Here is a 22,347-nt window from a genome sequence, read left to right as displayed (position 1 = left end):
ACAAGTATAGCTTAAATGTCAGCACAAATATCTTCTTTGAAGAAAGAAATTTGCAGTTTAGAATCAGTTTGTTCAAATAATTATTGAATTTTCATTTTACATGTTAATAGCAGTTTTTAAACGCTTAAAATACCATACTTTTATTTTTAGATAATAATGTCATACATATCCTATACTTGTTTATGAAAGAAAATATGACATAAAATTGTATTTCAAATCAGCTTAAAATTGAACTTGAGAGTAGCTCTGAAATAAGCCTCACTCGCACCCTTACTTAGAAGCTCCTGGCGACAGTCACGTGGCTGCTGCTCTCTCGGCCTGAGGGCAGCTGTGCCAGGCGCTGTGTGACCTGCCCTGTGTGACTAGGTGCAGCTTGGGGTCTCTGCAGGTTAGTTACTCTTTGAAAACAGGACTTCCAGCAAAGCATTTGTATTCCTTTTGCAGAAATGTTGCTGAAGTGCTGCTGAAAGGGCCAGAGATGCCAGGATTGGGACACAGTGAACCTTTAAGCTGCCTGACACTGACCTCCTTTCACTGTCACTAAAGAAGAAGCAGGAGCTTAGCGTGCATTAACACCAGGTCATTCCCATTCTAACCGGACACTGTGCTGCAGCAGTTCTCCATGGTTCAGGACCGGATTGGCACAGAATAAGATAATTTCATATTGTACTCAGCTTATAATATGACTCGATGGAGGAAAATTTGATGAGCATGAGGGAAGACCATTCTTTTCATGTTCGTTACAGGTAAGACTGCTGCTTTCTTCCTGAGTGGTTTTTAATCCTTATTTAAATATGTATTTAACTCTGATCATTTCAGATTTAACTTGGAAAATATTCAAAATACACCAGCCATAGTTAGTATCTCCTATAAACAAAGTTTTTCTTTTGTTGTGGTGGTTGTTTTTTTTCCTTTCTGTAGGAAAATGTTATAGAGACCAATTATATACTATATAGTTTGTTTTTGTTGTTCTGTGGAATAGTTTATCAATAGTTACTTTATATTTCTATAACTCTTTCAATGATGCAAATATAAAATTGAAAAATATTTCTAAATCTTTGGCAGTAAAAGATGGATTTTGTAATGTGGTCAGCTGAATGACCTAATTTTGTGTTACAGATTTTAAATGGTGATCATTCTAAATGAGCTTTTTTAAAAATGGGAATTAATATTGAAATGTGTGGGTACTTTTCTAAACATGATAAGCTAGTAGCCAGTTTAATATTATGTGATAAAATACTAATGGCATTTCTGTACATTTGGAAACAAAGCAAGAATACCTGCTTCATTATTATTTAATATTTATTCTGGAAGTTCTGGTCATTGCACTAAACTGTAAAATAAACACAAACATAAATATTAGAATGCAAGACATAATTTTTAATAAGGTGGTTAGATACTAATAACTTCTCTATCAAAACTGTTCCAAGTTGCTCAGCAAGTGTGGCTCAGTGTTTGAACATTCACCCATGAGTCAGGAGGTCACGGTTCGATTCCAGGTCAGGGCACATGCCCGGATTGCAGGCTCAATCCCCAGTAAGAGACTTGCAGGAGGTGGCCGATCAGTGATTCTCTCTCATCACTGATGTTCCTATGCCTCTATCCCTTCCTCTTTCTGAAATCAGTGAAAATATATTTTTAAAAAACACAGAAAAAGAAACGGTTCCAAGTTAATGTTAAATAATACGAGAACATACGGCAATGAACATTCAAAATCTCTTAATGAGTGATGGTCTCTGCTGTGTTAACACACAGTTAGGAAGCAGGGGTCTTGGAGCAGATGGCTCATGCTAGGGCCATGGTCAGTAAACTGCGGCTCGCAAGCCATATGCGGCTCACAAGCCACATGCGGCTCGCAAGCAACAAGAGAGCAGGGGTTTGCTGCTCTGTTGACTAATGAGTTTGCCGACCACTGACCTAGACTCTCGATTCCAATAATTATAGGCTGTTGTTGTTCCTTGTGATTAAGCCCCTATCCCAGTGGTCGGCAGACTCATTAGTCAACAGAGCGGCAAACTGTGGCTCGTGAGCCACATGCAGCTCTCACAAACCGCAGTTTGCCGGCCACTGTGCTAGGCCATGGTGCAAGGAAGTTTGTACTGGTGTGTGTGGGGGCATTTTTATTAAAAATATAAAAGTTTCAAATAAAAGAAAACGGAAGGCTTGTGTGCCAAATGCCATGTGTCTGTTTCCATAAGCATGTTTGTGTCTTCCGGCCACTCTTTTCCTTGGCCATTAGCTCCCTGGGGCAGCCATGCCTCACATGGCCTCGGGATCAGTCCACTTGATGGAATGTCCAGTGAGCTTCACTGGACACGGCCATCAGAGGAACGTAGTGAGATAGATGTTCATCTGTCTGCTAAAGGTTTCAAAGAGCGGTGTCCCCTTCACTCCGCAAGAGCAGTGGGTGAGGAGCGGATGTGCCTCTGCTGGTAGAGAGGGCCTTGGTCTGTCCTTTCCCATGACAGCATAGGTCAAACGTGGTTATGCATAGGACTTCACCAAAGACACTAAAACCCTGAAACTGCTTTTAGTAAGAAAGAACCCAGCAGACCCCTAGCTTCATCAGTGCTCTAAGTCAGCATTCTGTATGTCAGTCGCATTGTTGTATGATTGCAGGTGAGATTTGTGTTCCTTACGTTAGGGTCCTGGCCTAGTGTTATTCTTCCCTCCTAAACATTTAGCACCGCAGAGTGTTTTACCCTCTGGGTCTTTCATTGTGGAGGGTCATCTCCCCCTGGAGTTTGTCATTTTGACATGAACTAGTTCTGTGGACACTGAGGAACCTCCTGAGAGGTAGTAGAGGGTTTATGACATACTTTGTGATGGAATTGTGAAGCCAGAGAGAAATGGAGGTTGGTAGTTGAGATGGAATTAGTTCTAAACTTTAATCTTAAATAATTATTGTTCATATTTTAGGCGCGATAAGTAGTATTATGATTATATTTTTTTGAAAATGACTCCTTATCTTTTAGAGATACATACCAACATATTTAGAAATGAAATCCATGCTTTCTGGAATGTACTTCAAAAGAATCTGGGATTGGAGAGAGAGGATGGAAGTAGAGGTGAAACATATGGATAATATGTCACATATTGGTAATCAGTGATGTTGAAAGATGAGTATAGCAGTTCATCATGCTAGTTTCTCTAGTTTTGTATTTGTTTGAGAAACTTTGTTTATACTTGTTACTAGGAATCATAAGCATTTCAATACTTTTTAGGATTGTAAGAAGTTAGACTATTGCATGTATGTTGTAAAAGAATCCACTTTTGGTGTTGAAGCCTTCAACTTTGCTGGGTAAATGTAGTTATTAATAATACTCTTTCCTATCTTGGCTGGTGTGGTTCAGTTGGGTGGGCGTGTCCTGTGCATTGAAAGGTGGCTGGTTCACTTTCCCATCAGGGCACATGCCTTGTTTTGTGCTCCATCCTGGTAGGGGGTTATGCAGGAGGCAGCTGATAAATGTTTCTTTCTCACAGGGATGTGTCTTTCTTTCTTTGATGTTCCCCTCACGCTCACGTTCTCTCTCTCTTTCTCTCTCTCCCTCTTTCTCTTTCCCTCCCTCCCTCTTCTCTCTCTTCTATCCCCCTCCCTGCCTTCCTCCCTCCACCTTTTCTGTCTAAAATTAATAAAAGCATATCCTCAGGTGCGGATTTTTTTTTTTTTAACAAAAAATAGTTTTCTGAGAATAGTTTGCGGTAACGTGGAGTGGTGGAAAGAGCTGGATTAGGAGACAGATGGGATTTTGTTTCTCAGCTTTGCCTCTGCATGCGCCTAAGCAGCTCACTTACACTGGCAGTTCCCTCTGTAAGGCCTAGCTCAGAGGGTTAATTTGAGAATTGAATTTGATATAATATGTAGGAAAATCACTTTTAAAACTAAATGATTTTGCCCTGCTTTTTTCTTCTACAAAACAGATCACTAGATATATGTGGCAAACGGACTGGAAGGAAATTGTGGGGCCAAGCCAGGACTGGCCATGGAAAATGTTGGTGCCCAGTGAGCACACAGAGGGGGGGCTGAGGTCTGGAGAGACTCACAACCACAGAGACTGAGCCAGAGCCGCTGCAGAGCAGGCTGCTGGCTCTGAGTCTCAAGTCTGGCTCTGTCTTCTTGAGTAGTATGTCAGCCCTCGGCGGGGAGACTCAGATTTGGACATAGTCGGCGTTAAATCTTCTAAAATGAGGCAGCATCAGTGATCTCATCTCTTGGCTTTCATTGATATACTGTGAACTCAAGAAACCAAAATTAAGGAGGTAAAGAAAAAACCTAGCATGGTAGCAGAGTTAAAAATAATATTAAAATGGAAAGAATGAAAATGATGTGAGGCTGTGCAGTCAGTGAGGACTGCGCTGTGGTGGTCAGCCAGCAGCAGGGGTTGTTATAGTCACTAGAAACGCGCTTTCTGTGCTTCCACAACTGGACGGGCTTCGGGAGGAACAAAGGAAACGGGCGTGTGTGAATGGAGCGGCGCTTTCCTGGTTTGCCTTCTACTCTGGGTGTTTTCCACCCAACCGGTAAACAAAGGAAGTAATTCTACTCTCTCCCAGAGACCGAGAGGATATGAAATTACTTTCTCTGTTACTATTTAATGAACTTCTAAAATATTTATAAACCGACCTGCCCCGACTATTTTGCACTGAGCTATATTTCATTGAGGTCTTGGAGATTTTGTCAGAATATTGGCTTCTTTCTAATACAATATATGAGCCATAACGTGTCTAGAACTAACCAGAAGCTCCTAGGGTCTGGGTCTTGCTCTCAGGCGCAGGGTCAGACGTGCCTTCTCTCGGAGCGGGTTCTGTAGGGCTCTGCACAGCCAGTGTGCTGTCGCTGTTTCCAGTGGGAATCACGTAAAACACTTGTTAAAAACGTGTAGCTCGTGTGACACCACTCAGCCTTAGCCACATCTTGTTCGCCATCAGCTGGACAGACGGTTCAGTGTGTAGTTTAAGTCCAGGAGGTCAGTATTTGTGGTGATGACACTGATTTGAGGAATACTTCTGTTTTACATGGACACCGTTAGGAGCTTCTAATTTTTCTGTTCTGCCTGGTTCTGCCTCTCCCTGACTTCCCAGGCAGCAGCCTCCTCGCCCTGAGCTGCTGATGTGCTGTGAGGGCCCCCCCCCCCCCCTTGACATAGGGGCCATCATTGGAATTCCATTGATTGATGGCAGGCACTCTTAACCAGTACCTGCCGGTGGGCCATTCACCCTAAGTGGGCTGTGTTTTTCTCATACAGCTTTTTTCTTGCAGGCATGGAGCTACTATATACACATTTCCTAGCAGTGAAATAGCTGTGTGTGTGTAGTGTCCCTAAAAATGTATACACACTTTAACAGCTGCTAGCTAGTTTTGAAAATGAAATGTATTTTAAGAGAAAAATTATTTTTATATGTAAAAATATATTTTCTAATTGTGTCGCTGTGATAATTCTTAGAAAAATAGTGGTTTGTGTTTAGAGACAACTAGTTAAGGTACCTCGTCTAGCTAAAGAACCTTTAATAAAAATTACATTTTTACACATTACTCCTTTGCTGACTCACTTCCCTTCACACACACAATACTCTACCAGTAACCTCCTAAACCTTAAACAAAAATACTTTTTCTTTTATGAACTCTTTCATTTTCAAAAATATAGTTCTGACAGGCGGTTTTCACTTGTGAATGACAAGAAGAGACCTGTGATTTGGAATGGCATAAATGTAACACGTCAGCTTTCTGCTGTCACTGCCTCCGGGTGCTCTACCCGTCCCTGTCTGGCTGACGTGGTCGGCTGCGGAGCACAGTGGCCGCAGAGGTTTCCCTGCCTGTGGCTGAGATCCAGGAATGAGAGAGAGCCAGGCCTCACTGATCATAAGACAAATACGGTCCCGACGTAAAGCTGGAAACCGGCCTGTCCCAGGTGGCCACCTGGCGGAGCCAGAGGCCGGCTTTGCATTGCTGCCCTGGTCCAGATGTTTATTTCTCCTGTTTTGTTTGCTTTTTGTCCCTTTTGGGCCACGCCCACCGTGTGGTTAGACTTACTGAAAGCGAACTCCAGTGGCTTTCACTCAATGGAACTGGACCAGTTTTCCAAAGGGGGCGTGTGTGCCACTTGTAGGATGTGGGGGTTTTATTTGCTTTTCTGTTTTAGTAGCTACATATGTGTTTTAATGTGCATGAGAAAATAAACATTAGTATCACATCAGACGCAGTTTCACAGCCCTGCTTTGGATGAGCCAGATCTTTTTTAATGACGTGTGCCTTTTTAAGGACATTGGCAAATTACAGAAAGCCATTAAGTGAATGATTAGGTAGTATGTAGGCATAGCAGAAGTCACAGATGTTAGAGAAACACATGGTGAGCATGCCTATTCATGTTTAGGATTAGAATCCAAAGTATCGTTGCTTTTTCTCCCTGGATATAGTTACAGTTAACTTAATTCTTCTGACTTAAAATTCAGTGAACTGAATTTCTGTGAATCTTTAATTTAAGCCTTGCTTTCTAATGTAAAGCTTCTTGGCACTTAGTTCTCTTATGGCAGTGTGAGTGCCTTGTAGATGAAGGTATTTTGCTCCTTTATTTTCCTAAGAACAAGTAATCGTGTGGTGGTGGGAAAAGGAAGGAGTGAGTGTCTGAGAAAGACAGATGGGAGGAGGGGTTGATGGACAGGTGAGCAGATAACCTGGATTGAGAAGAGTAGAACTGTAGGACTTCACTTTTCTCAGGTACCATCTCCCTCTGGAAGCCTAAGTCTGCCACAACTCCCCACGGTTAGGGAACTCTTAGGTTCTCTCCTTGGGACAGTGGATGGCTGCGTGTGTGTGTGTGTGTGTGTGTGTGTGTCTCGGGGCGGGAGGGGGGAGGGGGAAGAGGGGGGCATTTAGAAATAGTTGGCTATTCTATGTAAAAGACCTGAGACTCAGACATCTGAATAGGCAGGTGACCTCTTGCATAAATAGCGGCTTAGCGTGTTATCAGTCACGCACAGACACTTCAGTTATGGAGGCAGCTGTTCTGAGCAGGGGCAGCCACCACCCACGCTTGCATTGCGCCGCTGGAAGGGAAGCCGTGGCGGTCCTGATGCAGTGAGGGTGTGGCCTGTCCTGTGTGATTTGTAGGATGGAAGCCTCTTGCCTGGAGCTGGCCTTGGAGGGGGAGCGCCTGTGTAAGGCTGGAGACTGCCGCGCTGGCGTGTCCTTCTTTGAAGCTGCCGTCCAGGTTGGAACCGAGGACCTGAAAACCCTCAGCGCCATCTACAGCCAGCTGGGCAACGCCTACTTCTACCTGCACGATTACGCCAAAGCCCTGGAGTACCACCATCATGACCTCACTCTTGCCAGGTAACTGATGTAAGCTTTTCAGTGGCCTTTCTCCCTAAATGCTCACTTTCATGATATTGGTATTCAATTTAAAAAACCAATTGAATTCATGTGGTGAGTTCTAATGAAATAGCATTGTGTTTTGAAGTGAATCTTTAGGCACAGTTTAATTGAATGAATAATAGTGAAATGACCCTAGAGTTTAATTAAATGAGTGAAAATTAATTAAAGTACAGAAATGTAAGTTTTAAATTTTTATCCAAAGTAGGTTTCAAGGCTAATGGGTCTTTCTCACATGAGCATGTTACTTGTCCTCTGGAGCAGCTGTACTCTGGCCACATTAGATCTTAGTGCTTTACTCCTCCCCCTCCCCCCAGGACTATCGGAGACCAGCTGGGGGAAGCCAAAGCGAGTGGAAATCTGGGCAACACCTTGAAAGTTCTTGGAAATTTTGACGAAGCCGTGGTGTGCTGTCAGCGACACCTGGATATTTCCAGAGAACTTAACGACAAGGTAAAAAGGGAGCATTTTCACTGAAACCAGTTTGTGTTTTACTTCTGTTTAATCATTTAGTCAAGTCAGTGCCAAAAAAAAAAAAAAAAGGATCCATAGAAAGGAGAAGAAACACACAAATCATTAACAGAGGGGAAAGTGCACAATGAGGCCCTTCTTCCGAGGGAACCGCTGTTGGGTTCTGTGTGGACGCCCAGCACACCCCCTCTGGGCCGTGTCGCCCAGGCCATGAATGCACGTGATGGGCATTGGGCCACCTGCCCTCGGAGTGCAGGAGGGAAGTAACACTGTGCTCCGCACAGGTGGGCGAGGCGAGAGCCCTCTACAACCTGGGCAACGTGTACCACGCCAAAGGCAAGAGCTTCGGCTGCCCCGGCCCCCAGGACGCGGGCGACTTCCCGGAGGAGGTGCGCGGCGCTCTGCAGGCCGCCGTGGATCTCTACGAGTGAGTCATGCTGCCAGCCAGGGCCCCGCGCCGGGGATCTGCTGGCATTCTCTGCCCCAGAGGAAGCCTTAGGTTTGGCAAAGGTTTAAAATTATGTACTAGCCAGGAAAAATAACCCAAATTGTTGCTGAAAGGTTACAGTTGTATTAGTCTCCCCAGAAAAGCTTTCGTTTAAACTGCAGACCAGCGCCACCTAGTGGCAGAAAAAGAAGTACCATTGGTTAGTCTAAGTAGAATCTCATAGGACTGCTAACTTAGGTGTTTTCAAGACTCATTGCGTTCCTGAATCTGGGCAGAAACCCCCAGATGGTTTAGTAAAATGTCCCCAGCCAGTTCCTACAGCTACCCTCCACCATAGACCCACCTTTAAAATGTGGCACACTGTGGCTGTAAGCTTCTTTAAAACTTTTATAGTAAAAAGACTCAGATCTATAAATCTAATAAACCTCCCATGCTATCTTTTCACAACGTGCTGCCCTCGCTCAGGGAAAACCTGTCGCTGGTGACGGCTCTGGGTGACCGCGCCGCCCAGGGACGGGCCTTTGGGAACCTGGGGAACACACATTACCTCCTGGGCAACTTCAGGGACGCCGTCGTCGCCCACGAGCAGGTACAGTGCGGCCCTGCAGCCAGCTTCCCCGTGCCCCAAGCGGTGAGGTGGTTCCTTACTTGGTATGGCTCTAATCAGAGTTTTCCCTTTCAGCGCCTCCTTATAGCAAAAGAATTTGGGGATAAAGCAGCCGAAAGAAGAGCGTACAGCAACTTGGGAAATGCGTATATATTTCTTGGCGAATTTGAAATGGCCTCTGACTACTACAAGTGAGTGGTATTTCTTAGTGAGATGAGCAGGTGTGCGGCCTGAGCAGTCACAGGAGGCTCAGAACCTGTGCTGGCTGCCCCGTGGCAGTGGGACCCGGGCTCCGAAGCCTCGGGGTCCTCGTCCGAAACGACAGAAGCACTTGCTTTTGGATTGTTGTGAGGACTGAGTGGGAGACTGTGAGGTACTTTCTTAGCATAGTACCTGCTCGGTGCTCAAGTAGTTCTGCTGTGCCTGAGGTTAACAGCAGCAGTATGACCCTTTCTATGGTTACTTTTTACCTTAAACCTTTTCAAATGAAACTCTTAACTTGCTTATTAGCATGTGTGATATGTATATTTACATGCATTTTTCACTTGATTTGCAGAAAGGCCAATAGAACGCCTGGTAACAAAAATGTGCCTTTGATTTTCCCACGATCGCTGGGCTCTTCCCACCATGGCACCTCTCTGCCCGCCTTTGGTCCTCCCTCTGGAGGGGCAGCCCCAGCTCCTCTTGGCAGGCCTTTCTGATCTGTCCATGGATGGCCTGCTTTGTGCTTCTGGTTGTCTGGAGTTTCCCCTAATTAGTGGGGATTAAGGCCCGTACAGACTTGGCAGAATCCAGTTTGCATGAGCCAAAGACTCAGTGATTGATTTGTATTTTATTGTTAGAGAATCCAATGTGAGAGAGCTCTGAATATTTTGTTATTTTTAAAAAAGGTAAAATTATTTTAGGTCCATCTAAAGAGCTAGAATGTCATCTCACATTACTTTAAACAAATACTAATTAATGATTAATATTTGTTGGCCGACTAGATGTGAAATATCCTTCCAAATAAGTCACTCTTTCCAGATAAAATAGATCACCCAGAAAGTCTAGCCGTGTGGCCCACACTCTGACTGCTGCCCTGGCTTCTCGTTGATGGTCCCATAGGCATTGGGTGGAGTTCGGTTTATCTTTAAATGCACTAAATATTTTTCATGAGTCGGTGACTAATGGCCTAACTCAGTATTTAAATTTCGAATAAATGTAAGGCAACATACTATGCTTGGAAGAGAGGGGACGTGAACGACTCTCCATTTAAGTATGAAGCATGCGACAGGGAAGGTTTTCTTAGTGTTACCAAAGCTGGGTTCACACTCAGAGCACTTGCTCTCGTGTCACTTCTCCTTTATCTGGAAAAGTAACAGGACTCTCGCCTCTCTCAGAAGTCTGGATTTGCTTTTGTTTCAAAGGCATCTTTTTGTCTCCGAGTTCTGGAGAAAGTGCAGGATCTTAAGCTCTAAAACAGTCACTTTAAAGGCAGGTGGAAAAGTGAGTGTTAATTATGATGATGGCCAAAAATAAAGTGATGGTTATGTAAGCATTAATTCCTTCTTTAGAAAGACGCTGCTGTTGGCTCGGCAGCTTAAAGACAGAGCCGTGGAGGCGCAGTCCTGCTACAGCCTGGGGAACACCTACACGCTGCTCCAGGACTACGACAAGGCCATCGACTACCACCTGAAGCACCTGGCCATCGCTCAGGAGCTGGAGGACAGGTGAGTGCCCTCGCTCCTGCGGTGATGGCGAAACAGGGATTTTCAGTCAATTGTCTCGTTTCCTTTTAAATTTCGGTTTAAGGAAGTTCCTGTTTCAGTAGCATCCTCTGTACAGTTGTGTCTGAAGGACTCGCATGTGTTAGGGATTAGCTTGGTCCTAGGGAGCCCTGAACCCAGGTCAGCAACTGGGTCAGCGTCCTGCCACCTGCAGCCGCCCTCCTGACAGATCAGTGGGGCTGGGACTGAGGGCGGCACGGCCGGCCGTGTGGCAGGGACGGCTGCTCCTCCATTAGCTCATTGTCGCCAGCAGGAAGGAAGGTCCCTTATGCCCTATCTCCCCCTGCCCCCCCCCCCGCCCTTTTTAAGAGAAGCTAGAAGTCCCGAGTTTTATATGAAGCCTTCTGATTGTTAATGTTGGTGACTAATTCCTTTTTTCACTGAATGAATGAATGAATGAATGGACAGCATCTGTGTGCAGGCCTGTGTGTGCACGTTAGGAAAGTAGGTTTCACCTCAGGACGGAGGAGAACCTCTCACTGCCCGAGGGAGCGCCCCCCCGCCCCCCCATGGTGCCCATGCACGGACTGCATGATCACCGGGGCTGCAGAGAACATGGGTGGGGGACGGACCCGCCCCTGCCACTTGATTGGTTTGTCATACAGTGCATGTTTAAAAGGTGTTTAACACTGGACTCTGGGTTTCAGAGTTTTCTGGGCATTCAAGGTGTCTCCATATTTAGATGGTGTTTTTACATCAAATACCACATGAACGCAGAGCGCTGTGTGCACCTCAGTTACTGCTGGGCAGCCGGGACCACGCTCACCCCTCCGGGTAACGGCAAATTTGCTTTGATCATTTCTAGAATCGGTGAAGGGAGAGCGTGCTGGAGCTTGGGAAACGCATACACAGCCCTAGGAAACCACGAGCAAGCCATGCACTTTGCTGAAAAGCACCTGGAGATTTCGAGAGAGGTAAGGAGCTGGAAGGCTGGTCTGTGCTGCTGTGACTACACACACACCACCCCGTTCTCCACGGACAAGCAGTGTGTGGGGACTGGCTCTGTTACAGTCCTGCCATCTCTGCCTGTTAGAGCTTAGAAACCTTTCTGAGCCTCACTTCTGTAAAATGGGGATGTCTAGCTTGCAAGTCATCAAAAGGATGAGATAATATATGTAAAGTGGCCCTGGCCAGTGGTCTGTGGTCAGAATGTTGCCCCATGCACCAAAGGGTTGCAGGTTCAATCCCTGAGCCCCAGGTGGTCCGGGCGAGGGTGGGAGGCAACCAACCAATGTCTCACCTCGCTGTTTTCTGTCTCCACCCCTTCCACTCTCTCTAAAAATCGGTGGGGAAAAACATCCAAATTATATATATATATGTGTATAAGCACATATATACTAGAATAGCGTTTTTCAACCGCTGTTCCGCGGCACACTAGTGTGCCGCGAGATGTTGCCTGGTGTGCCGTAGGTGCAGACAAGACAAGAATTTTATAATTTTTCACTATATTGTTTACTTAATATTTCATAATAAAGTAATTATAAAATACTTTCTTTGTGTTTATTTGATTCCTATTCAAGAGAATTACTTTATATATAGTCAATATAGGCACAGAGTTAAATTTTTTAACATTTTCTAATGGTGGTGTGCCTCGTGATTTTTTTCATGAAACAAGTGTGCCTTTGCCCAAAAAAGGTTGAAAAACACTGTACTAGAATATGCCTAAGGTAATTTCTAGTATTGGCTTAATAAGTAAATGTTAGCTACTGTAGTATGGAAATAAAATATTCTAAGGAAATTTAAGTCATATGATGCCACGTTAATGTGTCACAGAAGCAGCACACTATTATTTAATTCATAGTCTCAGAATTCCAATATAACTATTTTCATTCAGCTCACAACATTTTCAGCTAGTCTTCACTGTCCTCCCTCCTCCCTCTAACACACACGCTGTGGTTGTAGGTTGGGGACAGCAGCGGCGAGCTAACAGCACGGCTGAATCTCTCAGACCTTCAGATGGTTCTCGGGCTGAGCTACAGCACCAACAACTCCGTGATGTCTGAAAACATTGAAATTGATAACAGCTTGCACGGTAAGTGATGGGTCTGCAAAACCCAACTGCATCCTTAAGGTTTACATTTAAATTGGTTATCACATGTTCACCAAATCCAGAGAAAATATAACATGGGAAGTTAAACATTTTATTAACACAGGTTAATGACATTAAAACAGATTTGGGAGATTTTTAAAAACTGAAATTTGGTTCTTTATAAAAAGCCTAACAGATCTATAGCAAGATTACTCAAGAGAGAAAAAAAGAGAGAAGTAGACATAAGCTTCCCACTAACACAGTGCCTGGCCCAGATGATTTCACTAGTGAGGTCTACCGAACACTGAAGAAAACTGATTCCATCCTTCCACAGAATTCTGTAGATCTGTCTTCCTGGGAACAGTATAACCTTGATTTTCAGACTAGACAAGAACAATACAAGAAAGGTAAATTATAAGCCAGTCTCTTGAGCATAGATGTAGAAATTCTAAACGAGATATTAGCATACCAGGTCCAGCAGTGAATTTAATGTGGTTTTTAAAAGTTTATTGATTTGAGAGAGAGAAAGAGAAATATTGATGGGCTGTCTGCTGTAAGCCCCCTCCTGCGAAGCAAGCCTGTAACCCTGTAATTACTCAAGTCGGAACACTAAAGAAAGATGTCAGTTTTCCCAACTGATGTAAATGTAATGCACTACCAAGCTATTCGTGAGTTATTTTGGGAAACTTGATGAGGTCACTTTCATTCAATGTATATGAAAAAAAAAGGTCTGAGAACTGAAAGCAAAGCATGAAAAACAAGAAATGGGATCATGTCTTGACATCCTCCACAGGTATAAAGATTTTAAAGCTACAGCGACTAAAACTGTGTGCTGTAGGCATAGAGACAGACCCGAGGGAGGAAAGGTAGAACCTGTATTTATATGCCTTGCATATATGGAAACTGTTCACTCCAGCAAGGATTTATTTTTGTGAGGTAAGATTTAAATATGGAAAACAGAGCAGCAGAGAGGCTGCTGACATTGCTGACTGTCAGGCACTGCACTTGACCCCACACACCGTGTCTATGATGCAAACACCCGGCAGAGGAACTGCCCGAGGGCAGGGCGGTCTCCTGAGTGCGGTGCTGCTGCTGCCACTGCAGCGAGAGGACCTTCCTGATGCCCGAGGGGAAGATGTCTCAGGCAAAACAAACACCCAAGGGAGAGATTGGCGTTGAAATTAAGAACTTCATTAACACAAACCATAAAGAGGCAAAACAAACAGGACATTGCCACACGATGTGATTAAAAAGGGATTTGTATTCTCACTATGTAAGAACCCCTGTGAATTAGGACCAAGATAAATAACCCAACTAAAAAATGGGCAAAAGCGGTGAACAGAAGAAACCAACAGCCGAAGGTGAGGTACTCAGATTTTTAACTTCACTGAATCGGGGAAAATCACAGTGGGCAACACTGAAACCTGTGCATAGAGGGAAAGGGCCTGGTGACACCAGGATTGAAGCCACGTGGGTAATGGAATCTTCTGCAGTCTTGACTGGAATAGAAATTGGTCTGTTTTGAACTTGGCAACACTCTGGTAAAGTTCAAGGTGTACCAACCTTATGGTCCAGCAGTTCTGCTCGTTACAAACCCCAGCATCCAAACTGGGAGAGGCACTTGCACACTAAGGTCCAGGAATTTCTGAGTAGTATCACTTATAATAAAAAATAGGGGAGCAACTAAATATCTGTCTGAGTAAAATGGATATGTAAGTAATTTCCTATCTTGGAAAGGCAATGAAAGTTAAACTAAGTTATACATATCAACTTGGATGAATCTCTCAAATGTAAGGGAGCTCCAAGGAAGTAAGTTAGAGTAGCAGTCGCCAACCGGTGGAGTGGTCCTAGAGGTCTGAAAGTTTGCGACCGCTAGTTAGAGGTTATGTCTAGTATGAGACCATTTATATAATGTATATAATAAGCTTTATTGCTTAGCTATATACATAAGTAATGAAAATATGAAAAATTATAGGAAGAAAAGGGGACAGTATTGGAGGAGTTAATGTGTTGGTAACAGTTTATTTTTTAAGCTGTGTAGGTATTGAATTTTCTTTATATTATGCCTTTTAAAATACTGCTTGTTTTTAAAAGATTGAGGGTAAATGAAAGTTATATTTAATGAAAAACTTGAACTTTTTAACCTATTTTCTGACAGGCAGTAAATCTGTCTTCTAATGAGATCGTAAATGAAATGGGTAACTCTGAAGTTATAGTGCTTGGCTTTTATTTTGGTTTTTACCCCAAAATTGAAGGCCTAAAGCCTTTTCCTTATGTTTTTACTTATTTAAACCCCTCTCCAGTTCGTTTTGGTTTATTTTTAAGACATTAGATATAATAGTATGAAGACAATTATTATAAAGGCTTTTTCTAAATTAAGAGTTAATGTTAGTAACCCAAGTTAGTTTCCAACCAAAATGTAACTTTCTTACATTAAAATCTTTGAGAGGGAGGGCATAGTCTATTTCTATAGAAAGTTATTTTCTTTTTTGAAAAATATATTTTTTTATTGATTTCAGAGAGGGAGCGAAACATCAATGATAAAGAATCATTGACTGGCTGCCTCCTGCACGCCTCTTAGTGGGGATAGAGCCTGCAACAGAACCTGGGACCTTTCAGTCCGCAGGCTGATGCCAAAACCAGCTAGGTCTAGAAAATTATTCTTAAAAGAACATGTTTGTACAGATTTCCTACTTCCATAGGGGTTTGTGTAACAGACTTTAAAATTCAATAACAAATGCCAGAATGATGCTGAATTTATGGTGGTAAGGTCTCCCTGGTTTATTTAAATTGCTTTTTTACAAAGGTGCACGCCCCAAGTTTGGACGCCGACACAGTATGGAAAACATGGAACTTATGAAATTAACACCAGAAAAGGTGGGTAGTTTTTATATTTTAAATTTCTTGAACTGTTATAGAAATATTTTAGTAACTTGGAAAAATTTTTTACTTCAGAGAGGAAGAACCATCAATGATGATAATCATTGGTCAGCTGCTTCCTGCTCTCCACACAGGGGATTGAGCCCATAACCCGGGCATATGCCCTGATGGGGAATCAAACTGTGACCTCCTGGTTCATAGATTGACACTCAACTACTAAGCCACGCCAGCCAGGCTATTTTAATTAATTTTTTAATAAAATGACAAAATTATTTTTAATGTACAGTTGATTCTCACTATTCATGGATTCCTATTTACAGAGTTGGCTACTCACAAAATTTATTTGTAACTTCCAAAAATATTTGCGGTGCTTTCCCCCCTCATGTAAGATCTCTTGTTGTTGTTGTTGTTGAGGTTGCATTGGTTTCAGGTGTGTAATAGTATATATTTTTCCTATGCATTCAAACCACAGAGAGCAAACTGAGGGTTGCCAGATGGGAGGGGGATGGCGGGCTGGGTGAAGAGGATTTAGAAATTGGCAATTACAAAATAGTGACAGGGAATATGGTAATAATGTAACTAATATGGTGCCAGGTGGGACCAGACTTACATACCCGTCTAACCACTGTTGGACACCTGAAACTAAGATAATATTGTATGTCAACTCTAATAGAAAGATAAAATTTAGAAAGGAAAATCTTACCATTTTTTAAAAAGGTTGTTACCTGTGTTTAAACCAGGTCACATAAGTTTGATTAGATTTTGCCTATTGAGAATTTAGTATTGAATTTAGTATTGTTAGTGAAAGCAGCACAGCTCTCTTGACCCAAAAATGCTGCGTAAGTTTTAGGTATTAAATTTTGCGGTTAAGCTCTTAGATATCCAACACCCAGAATGAAACCTTGGCTCTTTCTCTGACCATTCAAATTTAATTCTTATGGAATTTTGGCAAACTTTGTTTCTTATTCTTAGGTTTTTAAAAGCCACCATATTGTTTTGATAATGAGAAATCTACAGTGTGTTTATATTTGACTCAAGCTATTGAAATAGTGAGCTACCTGGCAAGAAGGGGTTTGTTTAAAGATGTAAGCCTCGCCCTAGCGGGGCGGCTCAGTTGGCTGGAGTGTCATCCCATACACCAAAGGGTTGTGAGCTCCATCCCAGGTCAGGGTTCATATGGGAGGCAACCAACCAAAGTTTCTCTCTTCCCTTCCTCTCTAAAAAGCATAAGACTCACCCCCAGTACTGAGAGGATGGCAGGTTACTATTCTAGGGAACCAGAGGGGTTTGCTTCTTGCTCTGCTTTACATGTGCCTTTATCATTCGGCAGGTACAGAACTGGAACAGTGAACTTCTTGCTAAACAAAAACCCCTCATTGCCAAACCTTCTGCAAAGCTACTCTTTGTCAACAGATTGAAGGGGAAGAAATACAAAACCAGTACCTCCACTAAAGTCCTCCAAGACACCAGGAACTCCACTGAGCACCGCGTTCCCAATCCCCAGAGGGTACGTGTGTTTGAAGTAAGGTGTGAGTACAGTTCTCTCTTCTCCGCGTTTGCTCTCCAAGGTTTCCGTCACCTGTGACCAACCGCAGTCCAGATATATTACATTGGAAACTCCAGAGTAAATAACGCACGTCTAAGTTGCACACTGTTCTGAATGGGGTGACGAGATCTCACGCTGTCAGCCCAGTGCCTGCCTCCACACTGTACACGCTCCCTGCCTGTCACTCAGTAGCCGGTTATCGGGTCACCTGTCCAGGTATCTGTGCTGTGTTCATGTGACCCTATTGTAGGGTGGCCCCAAAGTGCCAGAGGAGCTGGCAACGGGGTATGCCCGGGGCGATGCCCGTCACTGACACTTGCACGATTCATCCAGGACCTGAAGCAGTGCCCGCGTCCGAGGCCCCTGACATCAGCCCAGAAATACAGGATTAAAAAGGAAAGTCACTACAAATGCTTTTCAGTAGCAGCACTGACATCACGGATTCCTTTTACAAAAAAAAAGGCCCATTTTTAACCCTCCTCTTGTCCCACTGATGGCCTGGGGATGCTGCTGGGATCCTCAGCTTTCCTCTCTGTCTCAGAAACTCAGTGCGGACACGACGGGAGAGGAAGGCTTTTTTGACCTCCTGAGCCGGTTTCAGAGCAACCGGATGGACGACCAGCGGAGCTGCCTACGGGACAAGACCTGCGGGGCGGCTTCCGGCAAGGCGCCGTCCACCCTCCCGAGAGGGAAGCTGAGACGTGAGTCACCGCTGCCCCCGTGCCCACCCTCCCTTCGGGTCCCCAGGACGCGGCTCTCGGGGAGGCCCGGCAGCCGAGCCCAGACGCCGTCCGAACGAGCGGTGTCAGTTCCCCAGTGCCTCTGCCTCTGCTCCGAGGGCCGGGAATAAACTGCAGTTCATGTAAAACGCATTCAGTTAGTACTGGGGGTGAGGCTTAGACCTTTTTTTTTTAATCCTCACCTGAGGATAGAGAGGAAGGGAAGGAGAGAAACTTCCATTAGTTGCCTCCATGTGAACCCTGACCTGGGATGGAGCTCACACCTTTTGGTGTATGGGACACACTGATCAGGTGACTCCACTGCCCTGGGCGCCTGCCCGCAGCATTCACTGAGTTATTAGCGCGAAGGCTCCTTTCCAGGGCGTGGAATAAAAACACTTCCCGTCAGACACATTAAGGAAGAGAAACAGCTACCATATTTACCTTCCAAAGTGGAGCTCTGCACAAAGGGAAATGCAGCACCATGGGAAGCACCCCCAACCGGATGTGAGGGTTCTCTGGATCCACTCCCCGTCCCTGTCCACCAGACAGCTAAGCAGGAGGGAGCCGGTCCATACTAGTATGCCTGATGTCCGGGCCGTTTCCCTGTTCGCAGCACTGTCTGTCTCCGTGGTGTCCCCCAACACGGACGAGTTTCTGGACCTCCTGGCCAGCTCGCAGAGCCGTCGCCTGGACGACCAGAGGGCCAGTGTCAGCAACCTGCCGGGGCTGCGCCTGACCCCGAACCACCACCAGCCAGGCCTGGGCCACCTGGTGACGAGCGACAGGGAGCCTGACGAAGACTTCTTCGACATCCTCGTCAAGTGTCAGGTGGGTGCTTGTCAGGCTGTGTCTGGCTGGGTTGGGACTGTGGAGGGGAGGGCTGTTGGGAGTTCTTTCGGCTGGTGAGCCGGCGTGGAGAGAAGACTCAAAGGATGAAGAGCCCTCTGCCCTCATTTGGGAGCGGCCCCAGGAGCAGCTGGTGGCTAAGGCAGTGGAGGCCCTTCCTAGCCAGTTAGCGTTTGGGGAAATGCTCCGAGCACAATGGCTTTCACGTGTTGGCTGTTTTAATAATTACCAGCCTGTGTGCTCATGGAAAACAACGCTGCTTCTCACTAAGGCCTTTCCTCTGTGTGGCCCTCATTCTTTCTGGGTCCTATTCTAGACACGGGAGAGGCATTGGCTAAGTTTGCACAGATACTAGTATAAGCCAGGCAGCAAGATAAAGGGCTGCTGGTGGGAGGAGGGTCTGCGGTAGGTGTGGTTTGGGAAGACATTTCTGAAGGGAGGCCTGACTGAGGCAAAGCAGTCAGCCCGTGAAAGGGCCTGCACAACGAGATGGCAAGTCCCAGGTGGGCAGAGTGAGGGGAAGATACTGGAGGGTCTGCACGATCATCCTGGCTGTCAGTGGGAACTAACGTGGGAATTCGGCAGAGTGACAGTCAGATGGTGGGCAGGACAGAGTCAAGGATGGCTCAGCTTTGTGGGGTGAACGGTGCCATTTAATGCAACGGGAAGGCAGAGGAGAAGCCTGACTGGGGAGAAACGGCGAGTTCCACTTCATTTACGTTAATCAAGGGCCCTAACCAGACATTCATGTTCAGAAGGCAACTGGATGTGAAAGTGTGACCCACAGAGCAGTAACTGGGAGTCAGCAGTGGTAGCTGGTACCAAAGCCCTGGGACGAGGTGACACCTGAGCAGGAGAGGAGGAAGCAGAGGACTCGGCGCTCCAGATCCAACCGATAGAGGCACGTGTGGACCAGCCGGAGCCCTGAGAGGGGAGAGCCACGTGCAGCAGGGGTTCAAGGGATGCTCACCTGTGCCAGGTGCTGCTAAAAGCCTGGGAGGTGATGGCTGAGATGATTAGTAATCCTGAGAGGTACTGTCTCAGTGACATGAAAGGGGAGGTAGGAGAGCTGGAGCTGCAGGAGGAGGAACGGAAGGAGGCAGAGTGAACACACCGGGAGGCGGGAGCAAGCAGGAGTTCTCTGGGTGCTTCTGTGTTCTCAGCAGAAGAAGTGGTAGGGCCAAACACGGAAAAGAAAGGAAGTGGAGCACAGCTGACCCTTTATGAACAGACTGCTGCCTGTGCTGAGGATACTCGAGTTAACTAGTCACACTGGGGGCTGCTGGGCATCTTTTGCAGTCATAGCAGCTGCAGGAGAGCAGCTCTAACCAAGGCTGGTGTTTTGCCTGGAAACCAGGGAGAAGGGGAAGAAGCACATGCCAGGTAGTAGTTTAGACGTGAAAAGGAGCCGTGACCCCAGGGACCCAGGAAATCCTGCAGCCAACGCGGACAGAGCTCAAAGGGGAGGGGCCTTTCTACAGCCGGAGGTGGAGCCTGCAGCACGCACCCCTCAATAGTGGACCAACCAACCAGGAAAGCACCGGATCTAGTGGGCACATTAGGACACTTTCCAGGGTAGACTGTGAGATCGCCAGTTCAGTCCCAGGAGATTTTAAAGACAGGCACCCTACCAAACGTCTTTCCAACCACAATGGCATCAAGTTAGAGGCAACAACAAGGAAATTGGACAAATTACGAAATTAAGAGTGTTCTAAAGCTTACAGGAGGCAGGGCTTGGGGAAAATTTACAGCTGTAAATGCTGCTGACATTAAAAGAAAAGATGTCAAATCAACCTATGTTTATGACTTAAGGAGCTAAAAGGAACAAACTAAACCCAAACCTAGCAGAAGGAAAGAAATAATAAAGATGAGAGCAGAAATATAACAGAAAAATAGAGAAAGTCAACAAAATCAAATGCTGGTTCTTTGAAAAGACTGACCTCTAGCTAGCCTAGGAAAAAGACGAGGCCTCAATTGCTAAAATCAGAAATGAAAGTGGGCATTATTCCTGCTTCTACAGAAATAAAAATTACAGGAAACTATGAATATAATATGCCAATAAGTTGGGTAACCTGGATGAGATTGTGTTTCTAGTTATTTGTCCAACCAAGAAAATGACATTTAAAGTAGATCCATAATTTCTAAGGAGATTCTATCCGTAATCAAAGACCTGACAGAAAGCCAGACCTGATGCCTGCACAGGTGAATCCTACCAAACATATAAGAACTAACATCAGTGTTGCTTCAACTCTTCCCCAAACTGAAGGGAAGCCTTCTTGTGCCTTAGGAGTCATTCTGAGGCCAGTGTATTGCCCTCATACCAAAGCTAACAGGACACCAATGTCCTTTTGAATACAGAGGCAGAAGTCATCAACATTGTAGCAAACAGAACTCAGCAGCATATTGAAAGGATTATAGACCATGACCAGCTGAGACTTATTCCTGGAATGCAAGACTGTGTGGAACCTGATCTAATACACCACACAAATAGAATGTAGGAGAAAATAACACAATCATCTCAATTGATGAATAAAAAGCATTTGACAAAATTCAAAGCATTTGACAAAATTCAACGCATTCAAACTCAGAATATCAGGAAACCACTGCAACATATAAGTCATTTATGAAATACCCACGGTTGTCATCATCGGTGGTGCTAACCGCTCTCCTTCCCGCACTGCCTGGTGCTAACCGCTCTCCTTCCCGCACTGCCTGGTGCTAACCGCTCTCCTTGCTTTCAGGGGTCCAGGCTGGACGACCAGAGGTGTGCTCCGCCCCCCGCTGCCACCAAGGGGCCGACGGTCCCCGACGAGGACTTTTTCAGCCTCATTTTACGGTCTCAGGCGAAAAGAATGGATGAACAGAGAGTTCTCTTACAAAGAGATCAAAACAGAGACGCTGCTTTTGGGCTGAAGGGCTGTTTGCAAAGCGATGCTCTGTTGGAATTTAAGAACTCCGGGAGAAAATAAGCCACTCGTTACGGTGGGCGTGCTTCTTAAAGAGCGCTGCGGGGAGCTGCACCTTTCCCTTGAGAGGAGGTTCCGGTGCGGAACCGCTCAGGCTGTGAGGGCGGCGTGCACCGTGGCGTGTATCGTGCCGTGTTACGAACATGGACACTCACGTGCTTTGTGGACGCGGCTGAGAAGGTGCTTCCGTGATCCTGCCTGGGACTGTCCTCCAGCTCCTTAGTCCTGGGCCTCGGTGCATAAAGTAGAAAGTTAGACAAACCGGACTCCCAGTCCCCTTTCTGAGATCCTATTTTTAAGCACTTCATTGACAGTGGCTTTTTTTTTTTTTTTTTTTTTTTTTTTTTTACTTAACATGTAGAGAGCAAGCATGTTGTCTAGAGAAACATGCTTGACCAATGTTTAGTTACATAAAATAGTCCATAAAAAGTCTAGGTCTCCTTCCCTCCTCCTCCCCTCAAAACAAATCTATTTTCAATATATTTTTGGGCCAAAGCCATTATGAGACTCTTAAGAAATAAACTTCTTTTAGCTTGTTTTGGGCTCTTTGTATTTTCTTTTTAATTAAACAGTCACGTGCCACTGACTGTCGGGGCGTTTGAGAAAAGCCTCAGGAGGCGCGGCCACAGCAGACAGAGGCGGACCTGGACGGCACAGCAGCTGTGAGGGTGGGTGTTCGGACCAGCACCACAGCGAG

At 45.2% G+C, this 22,347-nt stretch overlaps 1 protein-coding gene across 3 annotated transcripts in view; it reads left to right on the top strand.

The window, feature by feature from the left end:
- Positions 1-22,186, top strand: part of GPSM2 (G protein signaling modulator 2) — a 30,467-nt gene extending 8,281 nt beyond the window's left edge. For all 3 annotated transcript variants that reach the window (XM_084866064.1, XM_084866063.1, XM_084866065.1), the window contains exons 2-15: positions 445-746; positions 7,109-7,330; positions 7,687-7,822; positions 8,125-8,267; positions 8,754-8,877; positions 8,971-9,086; positions 10,449-10,604; positions 11,467-11,575; positions 12,564-12,693; positions 15,497-15,567; positions 16,901-17,077; positions 17,658-17,817; positions 18,452-18,666; positions 21,426-22,186. In XM_084866064.1, the coding sequence (XP_084722190.1) occupies positions 691-746; positions 7,109-7,330; positions 7,687-7,822; positions 8,125-8,267; positions 8,754-8,877; positions 8,971-9,086; positions 10,449-10,604; positions 11,467-11,575; positions 12,564-12,693; positions 15,497-15,567; positions 16,901-17,077; positions 17,658-17,817; positions 18,452-18,666; positions 21,426-21,653 (2,043 nt within the window). In that variant the 5' untranslated portion in view covers positions 445-690 and the 3' untranslated portion in view covers positions 21,654-22,186. The remainder of the gene's footprint in view (positions 1-444; positions 747-7,108; positions 7,331-7,686; positions 7,823-8,124; positions 8,268-8,753; positions 8,878-8,970; positions 9,087-10,448; positions 10,605-11,466; positions 11,576-12,563; positions 12,694-15,496; positions 15,568-16,900; positions 17,078-17,657; positions 17,818-18,451; positions 18,667-21,425) is intronic.
- Positions 22,187-22,347: the final 161 nt, after the last annotated feature.

The sequence above is a fragment of the Pipistrellus hanaki genome (assembly GCF_964339955.1).
Source record: "Pipistrellus hanaki genome assembly, chromosome: 18".
NCBI classification, from domain to species: Eukaryota; Metazoa; Chordata; class Mammalia; order Chiroptera; family Vespertilionidae; genus Pipistrellus; species Pipistrellus hanaki.
Note: the sequence above shows the minus strand (reverse complement) of the source record. Positions and strands in the feature narration are given on the sequence as shown.